The 18,129-nt window shown below is 47.0% G+C and overlaps 1 protein-coding gene across 1 annotated transcript in view; it reads left to right on the forward strand.

Moving 5' to 3' along the window:
• The window catches only part of RB1 (RB transcriptional corepressor 1), a 1,127,005-nt gene that overhangs the window by 398,703 nt on the left and 710,173 nt on the right, over positions 1–18,129 (forward strand). The window contains exons 14-15 of the mRNA XM_078657333.1: positions 3,436–3,492; positions 3,581–3,612. Of these exons, the coding sequence (XP_078513459.1) occupies positions 3,436–3,492; positions 3,581–3,612 (89 nt within the window). The remainder of the gene's footprint in view (positions 1–3,435; positions 3,493–3,580; positions 3,613–18,129) is intronic.

The following is an 18,129-nucleotide window of genomic DNA, read 5'->3' on the forward strand; positions in this document are numbered from 1 at the left end:
AGTCCCCGCTAGGAGTCCACTGACCCCGCTGCTTACTTGAGCTTCTGCGCCCGGCGTCTGATCCTTGTAGCGCTTCTCTGTTGGTAGCCCCTTGTTACACTTTTGCGCTCCACAGGCGGAGGAGAGAATTAACTCCACATGTCAAATGTCCCTAGTGGCAGCCATCTAAGAGTCAGGCATGGCCCTTAGCTCTGATTTCTCCTTGCATCAGGTCTGCTTTCTGCAAAACAGGTGCGAACTGCCAAAGTTCTTACGAGAAAACTGCTTACATTGGGTTTCCGCGGCTCCCGACAGCAGGCTGGCGGCTCCCCACCAGTTTAGTGGATGCGGCCAAAGTGATCAAAATGGCTCCGAACCCCCAAGGCCGCCGCGTCTGAACTACGGACAAGACGGGCAGGGCGCTGGCCAGTACGGCGCTGGGGCGACATTGGAGGGGCACAGTGCGGTAACTACGTTGCAAGCAGAAGGACTTTCCGGCTCATACTGCGGTGCGGTTACGGACCGAACCCGGATGCCCCAGGCTCTAATCTGCCATGTAGGGCTGATTACTGGAGAGAGCCGGAGGGGGTGTGTACGTGGCCCACAAGCTGTGATGCGTTCACCTGCGCTCCCCAAGGTTAGTGTGGGGAGGTCATAGGCACGGTGCCAAAAGCAGCAGGCTTGGAGCGGACTACCTACTTGGGGGCGCCTGATCTCAAGATGGCCGCTGCACTAAAAGGGGCAAACTTAAGTTGTGGAGGCCCTGGAGGCACCAGAAAAGGGAGAGGTCACAAACGGAGGCCCCTAGGACCGCATTGGAGATGAAGGCAGACCTGATGCGAGGAGAAATCAGAGCTATAAATAAAGAGAGTTGGTCTGGTAGCCTCAAAAAGCCAGACAAGGTGGTGGTGTTCCTATAGATCAGTCTCCATATCTCACTGAGGTCCATTGAATTCTTAAGTTTGGCCAAGCCTGTTGGTCTGGAATCTTCAAAGCCCTAACAGTAGTACTATCCACCTCTGGGTCTATAGCATCTTTAACACCCCTGCAAATGATATGTATTATCAAGGATATCTACCAACAAAGCAACCAGGACCCTTCTGATGCCTAAGGATTTTATACACGCAGACTGTGGTCAGGTCCGAACACCTCCACAGTCCACACACTGCTGCAAAGAACCCATTTGGGCGATCTACCTGCTTTCCACCTATTTGGGCGATCTACCTGCTTTCCACCTCAAATCTTAAACCATTTTTCAGATATGTTGACACTCCTCTTGGACATCTAGTGAAGCCTGCTTGCTGTAAGAGTGTGTTCATCCCTCCCCCCAAAGAAATTGGCGTTCATTCCCTAGTAGATGTGTTTCCCAGACCAGGATCATATCACTTGTATTCTCTGTAGCTTGTGCCCTGAAACTAACTTTCCAAGTAAGCACAGTCAAGGGACAGGGTCCACTAGCAACTTGTTCTGGTACCAACTATTGACTGCGACAAACTCACTACATCAACCCTCAGCAAAGAGACTTGTGACAGCAAATAGAAAAAAATCTATTTATTATACAGTGAATGAGGCCTGCAGCTACCTACCTCCCCAATGTCCCAAGAGCTGCGGAGAAGAGAAGCACATATTTCAGGCCAGAGTCCAACATCTTCCTTTTGACCGGGACAATACTGGGTGTATGCTGGAAATATAGATGCCATAAAGTTCTCAGAGGGAACACTGCTTTCTGAACATTGTGCCCTCGAAGGGTAAATAAAGCAATGCACGGAGGCGCGCCCTTGGAGAGCTCTCTTGGCGTTTGTGAATAATTCAGCCAGTCTCTGATGAGCAGTTCTATGCTATGCCCTCATACACTCTTTCAGAGACCTCCGCGCAGCGTAGGTTATTCCTTCTCGAAGGAAATCAGCTTCTTCCTATGTTTGATTCCGCAGGACAAACAATGGCATCTCTGGTGGAGAGGGTGTAACGTGTGGCCCTAGTGGCTAGAGCTGCCGACTTTGGCACGTGGGCAAACGGGTTCGAATCCCGGTTTCGGCTCAACATCATGTGGTTCTGGGATCGCTCTGTGACTAAAAATGAAAGAAATGTGCACATTCGAGGTTTGTTGTACAACGTTCTAATGCTCTTAGGCTAGATTCATAAAAAAAAACGACCAAAACAATGTCTGGGGAGTATCTATCCTTGGCCTTTCCTTTTTTTCTCGGTCTGAATTAGGGAGAAACCCATATCCAGACTAATTTCTCCTTGTTCTTAATTCAAATAGAAGAGCCATACGGGGCCCTTTTTTTCGCCTTAGTCTATCCTCGTGTTTTCATGTCCAGGAGTTATAAAGTGTGCGGAGTACTTTCAAAGAGTCCCGGTGGGGAAAGTCGGAACTTTGTTGTTGAATAGGGGCCGGGGTGTAGAGAAGAACCACCTATCAGCAATTTACTTACTAGTCGCATTCTAAGAAATTCTGACTCTTCACTGGCCGTGTTCTGCACGTTCCACTTGTACTGTACTGAAGGGTGTGGCGCAGATAATGTAAACATGGGTGTATATTTATATCTGCACTCAAGGGGAGCTGCTTGCGGTCCTTTCATTTACTAAGTCAAGTAAGGGTTGCAGGTGCTGCCGCGCCCTCGCGGAGAGATCTCCGTGGCCATGGAGAGCTACCGCAAGAACTATAAATGAGATTTAAGTTGTCTGGATGCCTCTGCCAGGTACCACGGGTTTCCAACCTCCTACTTGGCTCTCCTTCGCATGATATATTTATTCCCTCTGGGCACGAAGATAAACTGATGCTTCTCTACTTAGTGCAACCAACATGTGAGATAGAATGTGGAGTGCCCTGTATTTTGATTTCCTCCTTTAAGTATTCCTGTCAACTTGAAGAACAATCTCACCGTGTGAGGAGGGGGCAGGGCCTCGTACATGAGAAGTAACCCCCCCACCACCCAAAAAAAAAAAAAGCTTACTGAAGCTGGTGTTGAAGGTCTGGGGTGTTTTCACAACCGTTAATGGACGTCGGCAGTTCGAAAGACGAGCTGGAAAGCCACCGTGTGATATCGGCTCCTCGTTAGGAGACCGTGTGATGGGAGCCGATACCGCGTGTCACACTGTGGCAGCGTGTGAGTTGGCAGGTATGATGTAAGATAACCGGGAAGACGGAGCTAAATTTAATTTGTGCCACGTTGTGGGGAGAATGAGCATAAAAAACGACCCTGCCTACTCTTAAATCAGTAGTTCGTGGTATTTAGTGACATAGCAAAAACACCCATCCTCCTAATACAAGCAAGGAAAGTAGCCCTGGAAGTTAAAAAACAAAAAAACATTATTGGGCGACAGTGACCCAGCCGGCACACCTGTACCTAGTGCCACTGCAGCTGCTGCAAACGTAATGGCCTTTATGTTGTGGTTTGCAGTTAAATGATTTTATCAATAACATTTACTGCATTTTTAATTCCTTTTTCACAGAGATTCAAAGTTGGAGTGCGCCTGGCATACAGAGTGATGGAGGCAATGCTAAAATCAGTAAGTTTGGCAGTATTTAATCCATACATGCACAAAGAAAATATAAACGAGACCCAATATCTAACTTTGTTACATGCATTTTTTGTAGGAGGAGAAAAGACTATCAGTGCAAAATTTTAGGTAAGTTTCGACCTTCTAACTTTTCTGTCGTTCTTAAAGATTTACCATTGAAACCGATATTTTGATCAAGCACATTATTAACCTTAAACATTGCCAACACCCTAAGGTGTTTTTGTAACTCCATAATCTAATTTCATTCATACAGTTTAAATGTTATAAACGTTTTCAAAACACCGCGGTAAGGGTGACCTTAGGTGAGAGAACCAGGTTAGGTGGTTTCACATAATAGGCAGATAATGGATGCAACAGCTTGTAGGAATAAAAACCCATCAACAAAGGGATGTAAGCAGAAAGGCTGGAATATTAAAAAAACATTGGCAATGCCAACAGGTCTAGCCGTTCGGACCTTTTGTCTTTGGCAGTGCTTTTTGGTGACGGTGTACAGCATCAGAATAATGTTGAGCAGCCTGGGCAATCGAAGAAAAAAAAAAGTTAAATAATGTGCTTGCAATGTTAGGCGTGCATGACTAATTGTCATTATAGATAACGTGAGTGCCGTGTTTTTATTTAGCCACCCAAGATGGATTTCTAAAAAAAAAAAAATATATATATATTTTTTTTAATGAACAGTAGCACTTTTTTTAGGTGGAGCGGCTTGCAGCAGTTTGTTGTAACTGGTACTCTTCCAGTCCCCTCAACCCCCACCCACTCATCCCCCCTCCTTGCTCCAATCCAGAAAAAAATAAAAGGAAAGTATTTTGTTAATTAAAAAAAATAAGATGCATGTGTGGGGCACAGAGGAACGGGGTGGAAGTAACAGGCAGGGGTTGGGGGAGCGGAGGGGAAAAGCAGCACACCAAGAGGAGCAACACCGTGGTGGGGGAGGGATAAACGCACAAAGGAGAAAACTACACATAGCGCAAGCGAGAGAGGGAATGTGATAGTGAGAAGCACACTAGTGAGTGCAGCAGTGGTGTGGGTATTTGGAAGGGGTGAGAAGCACACGAGGAGAGAGCTAAAAAACACCTGCTCATGGAGTGCTTAAGCAAAACAAGCATTGGCAAAGTCTATAGGTCTCTACTATGCAAGAGCTATAGGCTTTGCCAATGTGTTTCAGCCATGCTGTAAACCTGCTTGACTGCTGTTCGGCATGGCTAAAAGTTTGTGGCATAGAGGAGAGTAGCATTGAATGGCATAAGGTGGCATACAGTGTAGTAGAGTGGAATAATTCAGGGTCGTAGAATGCAGTGGCATAGATAATGGTGGTGCAGAGTAGACAACCGTGGCGTAGAGTGCAGATGCGCAGAGTAGAGTGCAGTGGTGTAGAGTGGAGCACAGCAGAGTCTATTGGCGTAGATTAGAGTGAAGTGGCATAGACTCCAGTGATGCGGAATAGAGTGACGTAGAGTGCCGTGGCGTAGTGTGTAGTGGTGCACAGCAGAGTGGCATAGAGTACATTGGTGCAGAGGAGAGGAGAGTGGAGTGGTTTAGAGTGCAGAGTCATAAAGTGGAGTGGCGTAGATCTTGCAGAGTAAAGTTGCGTAGATGTAGAAGCATAGACTAGAGTGGTAGAGTGCATTGATGCAAAGTAGAGTGTTGTAGAGTAGACCGGCGTCCTGTAGAGTGGTGTAGAGTAGAGTGACATAGAGTACAGCAGTGCAGAGTTGAATTGAGTGCAGTGGTGTAAAGTTTAGTGGCATAAAGTGCAGTGTAGATTGTTCTAGATTGTTCTAGAGTGCAGTATAGATTGGCTTAGAGTGCAGTAGCGTAGAGTGCATTGGTTTTGAGTAGAGTGGTAGAGAACAGTAGCGTAGAGTAGCGTAGAGTGCAGTGGCACAGCATGGAGTGGTGTAGACTGAAGTGGTGCAGGGTTGAGTGGAGTGGTGTAGAGTGCAGTGACGTGGAGTAGAGTGCAGCAGTGCTGAGTAGATTAGAGTGGCATAAGTAGAGTAGTGTTCGGAGTGGAGTTGTGCAAATTGGAGTCAAGTAGCATGAGATGGTGTAGAGTGGAGTGGCATAAAGTGGAATATGTATGGTTTGGTAGTGCACTGCCATTACAGACGACACATTTTAAATTGAAATGATCATTACATTTGCACAGACATACAGTTTTACTGATAAAAGTATGTAGCACACAACTAACATGTGGAAATGTCATTACCTAGTGTATTGATTACTCATAATAAAATATTTGTGTTCGAGGCATGTGAGCTGCTGAATTCATATCTGTGCATAGATCGCCGCCTAGTGTTTTGTCCGGATGATTGCACATTGTTGTCCTGGAAGAGTCTTCGAAGTATCACAAGATAGGTGGCTCCTCCTTCGGACTACAGTGCGCATGGGCATCCTCTCCATCCCCAGATTGTTTTTCTCCGCCATTGGGTTTGGATGTACTTTCTTACTCTCCAATTTCGGAATCTAGAAAAACTTTTTACAAGGCCAAAAGGCCTTCGCATCCGTCGGTATTGTTCAGCGCTCGGTACCGATGCACTTTTTGAACTTTCGTTGCACCCCAGTCGTCGAATCGGGCCGTGAGGCCTTCTCGACACCACATGGACCGACCGTCAATGGAACGAAGTCCATTCAAGTACTGCCCGCAGTGCAACTCGAAGTTCCCGCACACCGACAAGCATCCAGTGTGCAACAAATGCCTATCTCCAGATCACAATGAAGATAGTTGCCTAGCCTGTGCCCAGTTCCGATCGAAAAAAACTATCCGGAATCGACGGGCGGCGAGGCAAGAAATGCAAAGGTCGGCGACAGCACCCGAGAACATCTTTGACGATGACGGAGATCTAGCAAGCGCCGAGGACTCGGATCAAGATGATCAACAATACTCTGAGCACGACTCTGAATATTACCTCGAGGAAGGAGAACTGATCGTCGACCTCGAGGAATATGATCAAGACATCGTAGCAGTCGAAGACGACTCCGATGACAACGAGGGGCGAACCGTGAGTACACCGCCCCATATAGACACTACACCTCTATCAGAGACTCAGGTCGAGGCATCGCCAGCAGGCCTTAGCCGAGATCAACGACCTCGTTCTACAGCCCCGCCATACCGCCCGGCTAAGAACACACCAAAAGAGCCCTCTGAGACAAGATATACGACACCGGTTCAATCGAAACCGAAACTCGTCGACAATACTGTCTTAGGACCGAATTACGTCGAACCGAAGGTGACTAAGCCGAAGGGCGTCGACCCGAAGGCAACAGTACTGATACAACCTTCGAAGCCAAAGACTATCGAGTCGACATCGAAGACCAAAGCTGTCGAGTCGACGTCGAAGCCCAAAGCCGTCGAGTCAACCTTGAGGCAAAAACACGTCGAATCGGCACAAAAACAAAAGCACGTCGACTCGACCCCCAAGAAGCACGTCGAATCGAGCAAACCAGCCTCAGGTATCGACAAGGGGAAAACACCGGTCGACGAAAGTACAAGGCCTGCGCCCAAGACTACAGTCGAGCCGAAACAGAAAGTGGACCAAAGTAAATCGGTCGAGCCGAAGCGCATCGAGCCGAAAAAGGGCGTCGACACAAAACCACAGGCTCCAAAAACGCTTAAAGACACTGTCGAACCGACAACATCGCTCGGTCCGAAAAAGGTGGTGAAGCCAACCAAAGACGTTGAACCGACAAAACCTGTCGAAAAACATCATAACCCGTTCCAAATACCAAAAACGGTCCAAACACCAAAAGGCGTCGACCCGAACAAAGACAAACCAAAGCCTACAGCAACAAAACCAAGGACTGTGGAAGAGGAACTTATTCATCCAGATCCCTCCACAGAAGATCAGTCAAAACTGTATATTGACCCAAACACTGGTAAAGTGACTGTGTACACCAAAAAGAAAAGACCTCTGCCAACTGAAGACTTTTCTACAATTCCCCTGAAGAAAAAGAGAGACTGTGCTACCTCTCCTATACCCTTTGAACCTATCACTACAGCTATGCCTCATACCCCATATGCCCCTGCCTCACCAGAACGCTCTGACTACAACCCAGACGAAGATGAGGACACAGATGTAGGGTTTGGCTATCCAAAAAACCCACTTGCAGACCCTCACTCACAGCCATGGGGTGGGGGAGGGGAACCAGACACTGAGGGACTTATGCCCATTACAGAGCCTGCAGTTTACCCCACAAAGCCTTCTCCAACAGAAGACATAGTAGCCTTTAATTCACTGCTGGATAGAGCCGCCACCTACCATAATGTAGATATGCACTCTGATGCTGTTGAGGTAGACTTCCTCTTCGGTACATTGACAACATCTGAGAGACATGTTAAAACACTCCCAATGCTAAAAGGCGTATTAAAACACGCAAGTTACATTTTTAAGGACACCGCTAGAGCACGGGTCATAAACCCTAGAATTGAAAAGAAGTATAGGGCTGCTCCTATAGACCCTACATATATCAAGGGCCAGCTACCCCTAGACTCCCTAGTGGTATCCAACGCACGTAAGCGTGCCAATTCCCAGACTACTGGAGAGGCTGCCCCTCCAGACAAAGAGTCTAAAATCTTTGAGGCATCAGGCAAAAGAGTAGCAGCTCAAGCAGCAAACTCATGGAGAATAGCCAACACACAGGCCCTGCTGGCCAGATATGACAGGGCACACTACGACAGCTTGGAAGAAATTCTCCAACACCTACCTGATCCTTACAAACAGCAGGCTGATGAACTCATACAAGAGGGAAAGCTCATCACCAATGCCTCAATTAAATGTGCTCTTGACGCGGCAGACACAGCTGCCATATCCATCAATACAAGCGTGCTGCTCCGGCGACACGCCTGGCTTCGCATATCGGGCTTTAAAAATGAAGTCCAATCCACAATCCTTAATCAGCCCATCAACCCAGACTTTTTATTTGGTCCAGCAGTTGACTCAATTCTGGACAAAATGAAAAAAGATGCTGAAACTGCGAAGTCTATGGGAGCTCTCCAGTCCCAACAACACCGGGGCTCCTTTCGTCGCTCCAATTATAGAGGAGGAGCGCGTAATAATGCATCACAGCAATCCTCCAACTACAAATGTAACACACAATCCACATACAACAAAAACACCAACAGGGGTGGATACAGAGGAAACAACACCAAGGGAAGAGGTCGTGGAGGCAATGCCGCCCCGGTCCGACTCGGCAAAATAGCGCCGTTGAGCGGAGGGCGGACAGGCAAGAGCGAGACCAGCATAACACTTCACTTCCGCTTTACCCGGCGGGTAGCGGTCTAGCTGTGCAAGAGGAGGGGCTATTTAGCCCTCTCGTCGCTGTGAGCGCGCAGCGGTCGCGCGCAGGAGAGCGCCAGAGAGAAGCCCGTCTGCGCCCGTCCGCGACCGGACGGGGCCAGGGGCCATGGCAGTATCTACATTTGGATCCACGGCCCCACAAGATTCAAGGGTGAGCTACTCCTCACAGGCTCTGATGCGTCTAAGACGTAACCCTTTTACATTTTGTGGGATAAAAAGTGATCGCCCTCTTGAAGGGCCGTTCTCATGCAGGCAATGTCGACATCAATTTCAAGTCACACATGATGCATGCCCTAGAACTACTAACATATCTCAACCTTTTTCGGCTCGATGCGCTTCGGCTCGACCGATTTACTTTGGTCCACTTTGGTCCACTTTCTGTTTCGGCTCGACGGTAGTCTTGGGCGCAGGCCTTGTGCTTTCGTCGACCGGTGTTTTCCCCTTGTCGATACCTGAGGCTGGTTTGCTCGATTCGACGTGCTTCTTGGGGGTCGATTCAACGTGCTTTTGTTTTTGCGTCGATTCGACGTGTTTTTGCCTCAAGGTTGACTCGACGGCTTTGGGCTTCGACGTCGACTCGACAGCTTTGGTCTTCGATGTCGACTCGATAGTCTTTGGCTTCGAAGGTTGTATCGGTACTGTTGCTTTCGGTTCGACGCCCTTCGGCTTAGTCACCTTCGGTTCGACGTAATTCGGTCCTTAAGACAGTATTGTCGACGAGTTTCGGTTTCGATTGAACCGGTGTCGTATATCTTGTCTCAGAGGGCTCTTTTGGTGTGTTCTTAGCCGGGCGGTATGGCGGCGCTGTAGAACGAGGTTGTTGATCTCGGCTAAGGCCTGCTGGCGATGCCTCGACCTACTAACATATCTCATCAATGCACAACATACAGGCCCACTGGAATTATCCAGGGTGAGAGGAACCTGCTATGTAACATAAGGTCTTTGGCTAAACATTTTACCGAGGTCTGGGACCTCATCTCTACACATAAACCCGATCTGTGCTTTTTCACGGAGACGTGGCTTAAACCCCATTCCATCCCGGCTATTACTCTTGGAATCCCGGAAGGGTATAAAATTATCAGATTAGATCGATCCAAGAAAGCCGGAGGGGGAATTGCAATTGTACACAGAGAGAGCATTTCGGTCTCGGTTCTGGACCAATTGTGTAATCATGCCTTGGAAATGATAGTTTTTAAGGTTGGCTCCTCTGCCAAACATAGCAGAAAGGGAGCATTAGTTTATCGTCCCCCAGGCCCCATGAAAGGAGCCTCTAGTTTATTAGTGGAGGCACTCGCGCCTTATGTCGATGCAGATAAAGATTTTTTTCTGCTCGGTGATTTTAATATTCATAGCGAGAAGAAAGAAAACATGGAGGTTCAATCCTTTTTGACTGATGTATCCCTGCTGGGACTGGCACAGTGTAATAGTGGACCTACACATCTGGCGGGCCATACCTTAGACCTGATTCTTTCCAATTTTTCTGGTATTAAGTGCTATATGCCTATACAGACTAACTGGACGGATCATTTCGTTCTTGAGTTTTCCATGCCAAAGATTGAAACATGCTCCAATCACTCTTCACAAATCCCGGTTCGGCGAAGACAATGGCATAAAATGTCAGATGCAAATTTTAAAAAGGTCTATGCTGCCCCGTATATCTTAGCCACTGATGATATTGATTCTGCCCTATCTAAATTTGATTCTGCCACCCATATTGCAGTGGAGCAGATTACCCCGTTAAAAATATTCAAAAGTCGTCCTGCTAGGAAACAGGAAGTTTGGTTTTCTGAAGAACTGCGGAGCCTTAAGCGTACTGCCAGGAAAACTGAGAAAGTTTGGAGAAAATTGCACTTGGAGGAAGATAAAATCAAGTATCAGAGGGCGATAAACATCTACCATAAAGCCATTCGATCGGCACGTAAGAACCATGTCACCTCACAATTGGAAACAGCAGGTAACGATCCAAAAGTGCTTTTCCAAATTGTAAACACTTTTTTAAAACCAGTGGCATGTGAAAGTGCGGACATGGCATCCCAACATCTGCGTGACAATATCTCGAGTTTTTTTTACCAAGAAAATTGATACTATCTATGAGAAAATAGAGGCACTTATTCCACCCATAATTTGTCAGGATGTCCATACTCCGCTGCAAGCAGTTGCCACCAACTCTAATACATTTCTCAATTTTCCTAAGATCTCTCTGCCAGAGGTAGAGATATTGATCAATAATATCAAAAGTGGGAGCCCTTCTGATCTACTACCAGAAAGATTAATGGGAACACTGGGGAGAACACTTGGCCCGGACATTCAGGGCCTGGTGAATCTCTCATTAACAACGGGATGTGTCCCACGGGAATGGAAAAAGGCCCTAGTCAGACCTATTCGGAAGAACATCTCCCTCCCATGGACCAATATGTCTAATCTTAGGCCTATTTCCCTGCTGCCCTTTCTGGGGAAAATCATTGAAAAGCACACTAACAAGCATTTGTCCAACTTCCTAGAACAATCGGGAAGCCTGGATCCTTCACAGTCAGGTTTTAGGCCAAAATATAGCACTGAAACGGCCCTGCTGTCGATAACTGATGACCTCCGTATGTACCAGGACAGGGGTTTTTCCGTTGTCCTGGTGCTACTGGATTTATCGGCAGTGTTCGATACTATTTCGCATTACATCTTGATCGAACGACTGACTGTGAATGGCCTCGGTGGCAAGGCACTGGACTGGATAAAGAGCTTTCTCTCTGACCGCACCCAATGTGTCACCATGGGTGATTTTAAGTCAGATGAGGTTAAGATCACCAAGGGGGTTCCACAGGGCTCATGTCTGAGCCCAACTCTTTTTAACACCTATGTGGCTCCCTTGGCAGACATAACAAGAGCCTTTGGTTTCTGTCCAGTGTCCTATGCTGACGATACTCAGCTGCTTTTTCCCTTTCAACTATCAACTCCAGAGGTTATACAATCTTTTTCCGAGGGGATGAAAGCAGTATCCCAGTGGATGTCTTCCAACTTTCTTCAGTGTAATGTTGGTAAGACTGAGGTGATGCTTTTCGGTGAGGCTAAGGTTTAGTGGTCCCCTGTTTGGTGGCCCCAGGACCTAGGTCCAGTTCCCGAACCTAAACAAATAATCAAGAACCTTGGGGTACGGCTGGAGCCAGAATTGACCATGAAACAACATGGAACTACCACGGTGGGATCCTGTTTCCACGTGATAGGCCTCCTCCGTAGGATATTCCCGTTCCTTCCGGACTCCATAAGAAGAACTCTGGTTCAGGCTCTAGTGATCAGCCGACTTGATTGCAATGGTCTTCTGGTATGTGCAAATGAACAAGTACTAGACCGACTGCAAGTGGTGCAAAACACAGCAGCCAGGCTAGTCCTCAACGCTCCCCCTAGATCTCCATCTAAGCCTCTGTTGGATAAACTTCATTGGTTATCCATACGACAGAGTGAATTTTAAAACCTGCTGTATTATACACAAAGGCTTACATAATTTGGGACCTGCCTATTTGGCTAATAAATTTGTACCTTATGTCCCTACACGCACACTTAGGTCAAAGGAGCAGTTGCTGCTGATGGTACCCAAGATTAGTAGGACCAGATTGGGTGGTAAGGCTCTATCAGTGATGGGTCCTATCCTATGGAACGTTCTCCCCCTCCAACTGAGACAATGTTCCGACCATCTCTCTTTTAGAAAGCAATTGAAAACTTTCCTGTTTAAACAAAATTAAGTCGAGTTATGACCTCTTTAAAGCTCATTTGACCCATATGCTCTGATGTGGTTCTATTGTCACTGTCATTGTCCTGTTCTATGCTTGCCTGCTGTCATTGAGCGCGGAGATACTCCTTCGGGAGTTTATCCTAGCGCTATACAAACCTGTAAATAAATAAATAAATAAATAAATGCAAATAGATCCACCACTAACACCAAGCAGTGACTTCTTACCACTACCCCCAGACCATATAACACTCGTCGGGGGAAGAATACAACAATTTCTGCCAGTCTGGTTAAATATCACAACAGACAAATGGGTCAGGCAAATTATCCAACATGGCTATTGCCTCGAACTCACCTCACCTCCACCCAACATACCACCCGTGCACCGTCCAATGTCACAGGAACATATTACGCTACTACAGCAAGAGGTCATCAGTATGCTACAAAAGGGGGCCATAGAACCAGTCCCACTACAACATCAGGGAACAGGAGTATACTCTCTATACTTCCTTATTCCAAAAAAGAACGGGTCTCTCAGGCCAATATTGGACCTCAGGCCCCTCAACCTGTACATTTTGTCGGAGCATTTCCACATGCTCACTCTCCAACAAGTCTTACCACTGCTTCGCCAGGGAGACTTCTTAGCAACATTAGACCTCAAGGACGCATAATTTCATATCCCAATACACCCTGCTCACAGAAAGTATTTAAGGTTCAACCTTCAGGGACAACACTACCAGTTCAAAGTCCTACCATTTGGTGTCACAACAGCTCCAAGAGTGTTCACCAATTGTCTAGCTACAGTCTCAGCACATCTCAGACGGCAACACATCCATGTGTACCCCTATCTTGACGATTGACTCATACACGCGCCAACAGCCCAGCAATGTGCCAACCACATGTCACAGACCATACATCTCCTGCACAGTTTAGGATTCTTGCTAAACTACCCAAAATCCCATCTACAACCCTCCCACGTCCAACAATACCTGGGAGCAACAATAGATACACTGGCAGCAAAAGCATATCCCAACTCAGCAAGAATCAAGGGAATGCAAACGTTGATACAAAAGTTCAGACCCCAACACTCACTACCAGCTCGAGTGTTTATGCAGCTAATAGGCATGATGGCATCGTGCATATTCATAGTCCCTCATTCAAGACTATATATGCGTCCGCTCCAAGAATGCCTATCAACACAGTGGAACCAGGCTCACGGGAAATTAAAAGACCTAGTGTTGGTGACCAGTCGGGCATACAACTCTCTGCATTGGTGGAATCCACAAAACCTTTGTAAGGGACGACTGTTCCAAGAGCCTGTCCCACAGGTAGTGTTAACCGCGGACGCGCCTCTCATGGGATGGGAAGCTCATGTCCTACACTACACAGTACAGGGACTCTGGACTGTACAGCAGAAGAAAATGCATATCAACCTTCTGGAGTTGATGGCAGTCTTTCTAGCCCTAAAAGCTTTCAAGAGACACTTATGCAACAAAGCTGTGCTGATCCGGACGGACAACATGACAGCTATGTATTACATTCAAAAACAGGGACACACACACTCGCCACAGCTGTCGCACCTAGCTCAAGCAATGTGGAAATGGGCCATTCAAAGAAACACGTTTCTCATGGCAGAACACCTCCCAGGCAAGGACAATCAGTTAGCCGACCTGCTCAGCAGGCACAGCCAACAGATAAACGAATGGGAAATTCACCCCAAAGTGCTCCAACCATTCTTCCGGAAGTGGGGACACCCGGAAATAGACCTGTTTGCAACAAGCGAAAACGCAAAATGCAAGTTCTTTGCCGCCTGGTTCCCACATCCGCAATCACAAGGGAATGCGATATGGATGAACTGGTCAGGCAAATTTGCGTACGCTTTCCCCCCAGCTCCACTAATACTGCTGGTGGCATGCAAAATGCGCCAACATTCCCTGACACTAATCCTGGTTGCTCCCACATGGGCGAGGCAGCCATGGTACACAACGTTCCTAGAACTGTCAGTGGTGCCTCATCAAAGACTGCGACTCACACCCAGTCTTCTAACACAGAACCATGGCGAAATCCAACACCCAGATCCGCAACAGCTGAACCTGGCGATCTGGCTCCTGAAATCCTAGAGTTTGGATTCCTCAACTTGCCTCCAGACTGCATAAATATTATCAAAGAGGCAAGAAAACCCACTACCAGAGCATGTTATGCATCAAAGTGGAAACGTTTTGTAATTTACTGTAATAACAATGACATTAACTCACTTGATGCTTCCACTCAAAACATCATTTGCTATCTCTTGCACCTGAAACGTTGCAATTTAGCCCATTCACCCATCAGGATACATTTAGCTGCGTTAGCAGCATATCTGCAAAACAGGCAACACCTTTCACTATTTAGGGTGCCAGCCATTAAAGCGTTTATGGAAGGACTTAAACGTGTCATTCCTCCAAGACACCCACCTTCACCAGCCTGGAATCTAAACGTTGTTTTAACCAGACTTATGGGACCACCTTTTGAACCACTACACTCATGCGAAATACAGTTTCTTACTTGGAAGGTGGCTTTCCTTATTGTCATTACTTCGCTTAGAAGAGTTAGCGAGCTGCAAGCCCTAACTATTCAAGAGCCATTCATTCAAGCACACGCAAATAGAGTAGTTCTCAGAACAAACCGTAAATTCATGCCAAAGGTGGTATCCCATTTCCATATAAATCAGACTATAGAACTGCCAGTGTTCTTTCAGAACCCACAGACAGTAGCTGAAAGGGCATTGCATACTCTAGATGTAAAAAGAGCCCTACTCTACTATATAGATAGAACTAAGGCATTTCGGAAAACAAAACAGTTGTTTGTTGCTTTCTCACCACAACACAAAGGAAACCCTATTTCAAAGTCAGGTATAGCCAGATGGATCGTTAAGTGCATTCAGATATGCTACCTAAAGGCAAAACACACCTTAACAGTTCCCCTTGGGGCGCATTCCACACACAAGCTAGGGGCATCCATGGCTTTCCTAGGAATTATTCCTTTACACGAAATTTGCAGAGCAGCCACATGGTCAACAACACATACATTTACAAAACACTATTGTGTAGATGTACATTAAAAACAGCAAGCTGCTGTAGGCCAAGCTGTTCTCAAAACTCTCTTCCAGACTGCTGTAGCTGACACAGGTGGCCACTGCTAGGGGAGATACTGCTATACATTCAATGGGCGCCTTGACGCCCATTGGGCTAAGTTTGCGCACAATAAGATTCCTTTATTATTATTATTATTATTCTATGCACAGATATGAATTCAGCAGCCCACATGCCTCGAACGGAATATGCTACTTACCAGTATGCATCTGTTCTTGGCATGTAGGGCTGCTGACATTCATTTTGCCCACCCACCTCCCCGGTGCCTGTTGCAGCTGTAGCATTCACTCTTTGCATGGCCATCTCTTACTGTACTATACTCCATCTCTGCCACAATGGCGAAAAACAATCTGGGGATGGAGAGGATGCCCATGCACACTGTAGTCCGAAGGAGGAGCCACCTATCTCGTGATACTTCGAAGACTCTTCCAGGACAACAATGTGCAATCATCCGGACCCAACACTAGGCGGCGATCTATGCACAGATATGAATGTCAGCAGCCCTACATGCCAAGAACAGATGCATACTGGTAAGTAGCGTATTCCTTCCACCACACTTCAGAATTACAAAACATTTGCTTTATTTGCGTGTTTCTAATTTTGATCAATTCTGAAATGTCTGCACACTTTTTTACATACATTTAAACTTTGTCGTGTGCTAAAAATAAGCCTTTCCCAGCAAGATTGTCACATAAATCCTCTCAATTTGAAGTCAGAGAAAAAAATCCTCTCAATTTGAAGTCAGTATTTGTATGCCCGCTGCTGTTGTCTTGGAGCTCGCTGCTGTTGTCCATGCATTTACCCGTGCCGCCACTGCCTTCCCTGCTTTCTGGGGGCCGCCACCGCCAGTCCTGTATCACGGACCCCCGGGGAACTTCATTTCCCGGCCGCACCTGCGGCGCGCACGCCGCCAACGAGGAAACCAAGCGCCAGGAGGCGCTTAAAGGGATTCTCGGGCTTCCGCCTCGCGAGACGCACGCGGGCGAAACCCGGGCCTAGGGCGGGCCCATCTATGCCCGTCAGAGGCCGAATGAGGCCGGGCTGTGCCACGCTATTTGGATTTTTGGCCTTTGCAGTGCCTTCTCTGCTGTACTGTTGCCCCGAGATCCATTTTAGAACACCCTGCCATAAGGTAATGAGAGGTGTCCTGTTAGCAATTGACTGTATTTGACTCTGTTCCATTGGCTGGTGGGTCTATTTGCATGATAAGCGGCTAACACTAAATTAAAATGAGTAAACGGAGAGGGGTAGCTGGGACTCTGGATGCCTTTATTGTGAGGGCTGAGTCACTCCTCATGCATGAGATTGAATTGACGGAGAGGCGGCTATCCCTGGACCCAGTCACACTACACTCACGTCTGTCGCTGGGGGGCCTAGCTGCCCCTAATATAACATGCCCACCCTCAGCAAATACAACACCAGTGAGGGTTGATTCTGCCACTGCTATTATACCTCTGCCACCTGTGGATTCTCCCAATATGTATGCTTCGGATGCTCCCTGTACTAATACCCGGGGACATGTAGCGAAGCTACATAGAAACACCAAACCAGTTGCCCAACCAATAAAAAAGAAGAAAGATGCTGCCATTGCTAAACCTAAATCCAAATCCAAAAATTCCAAAAGTGGTCCATCTATTAGTAGCATTAATGTTCATTAGACTGTCAGCACAAACTCGGTTGCGACTCAGACTGATAACATCCCTGCGGCTAGGAGCGATGTGACTGATATGGGCGGCGTTGGGAGAATTACACCGACATGGACTGCAACAGAATCTCCCAAAATTATGCTGGCCAACATTAAGGATATGATTGCTAAACATTTTGATTTGCTTTGGGGAAATTAATGGATTTGAACTCTGCCATGAATAAATTAAGCAGCGGGAGGTTGAATAATGTTTCTAATGATGTGGACGGAGGGAACTCTATAACATCTGTGGCTAACAAACAAGGTCTCGAATCACAATTGATAGCTATATCTCCCCGCACAGACATACCCCCCACGCCCCCGTAAAATCTTGTGTGTCCTGCGGCCATCGTGAAGACCATTTTGTCTCTAACTCTGCCCTTATTGGGAGAGAAAGTCAGGGTATGTCAAGAGCACATAACTCAAACAACTTAAACTTGGCCGTAGCGAGCGTGAATTGTCACCAGTCTCAGCGGGGTATTACTGTGGGTGACCACGTCAACAATGTCGGAGATCGCCCTAGGGATACATGTAGAAATCCAAATACTGATGTTTTGAATCTACCGCCTGCCTCTTGCCCCTATGTGTTGGTTTTGGCTGGTGTCCCAAATCTTGCTGAAGCTCAGAGGGAATCTTGGTCAGATCTTCGGAACAAATCAGTTGACTGACTCTGTAAACACAAGGGTTTTCACTCATCTGCAATGGATGAAATTATTAAGGCCAGGAGGGTAGGGTGGGTCGGGCAATCGAATAAGGATATTAATGGTGACTGCATTGTTAACTTTCGGAGACCGC

The sequence above is a fragment of the Lissotriton helveticus genome, chromosome 8 (genome assembly GCF_964261635.1).
Source record: "Lissotriton helveticus chromosome 8, aLisHel1.1, whole genome shotgun sequence".
Lineage (NCBI taxonomy): Eukaryota > Metazoa > Chordata > Amphibia > Caudata > Salamandridae > Lissotriton > Lissotriton helveticus.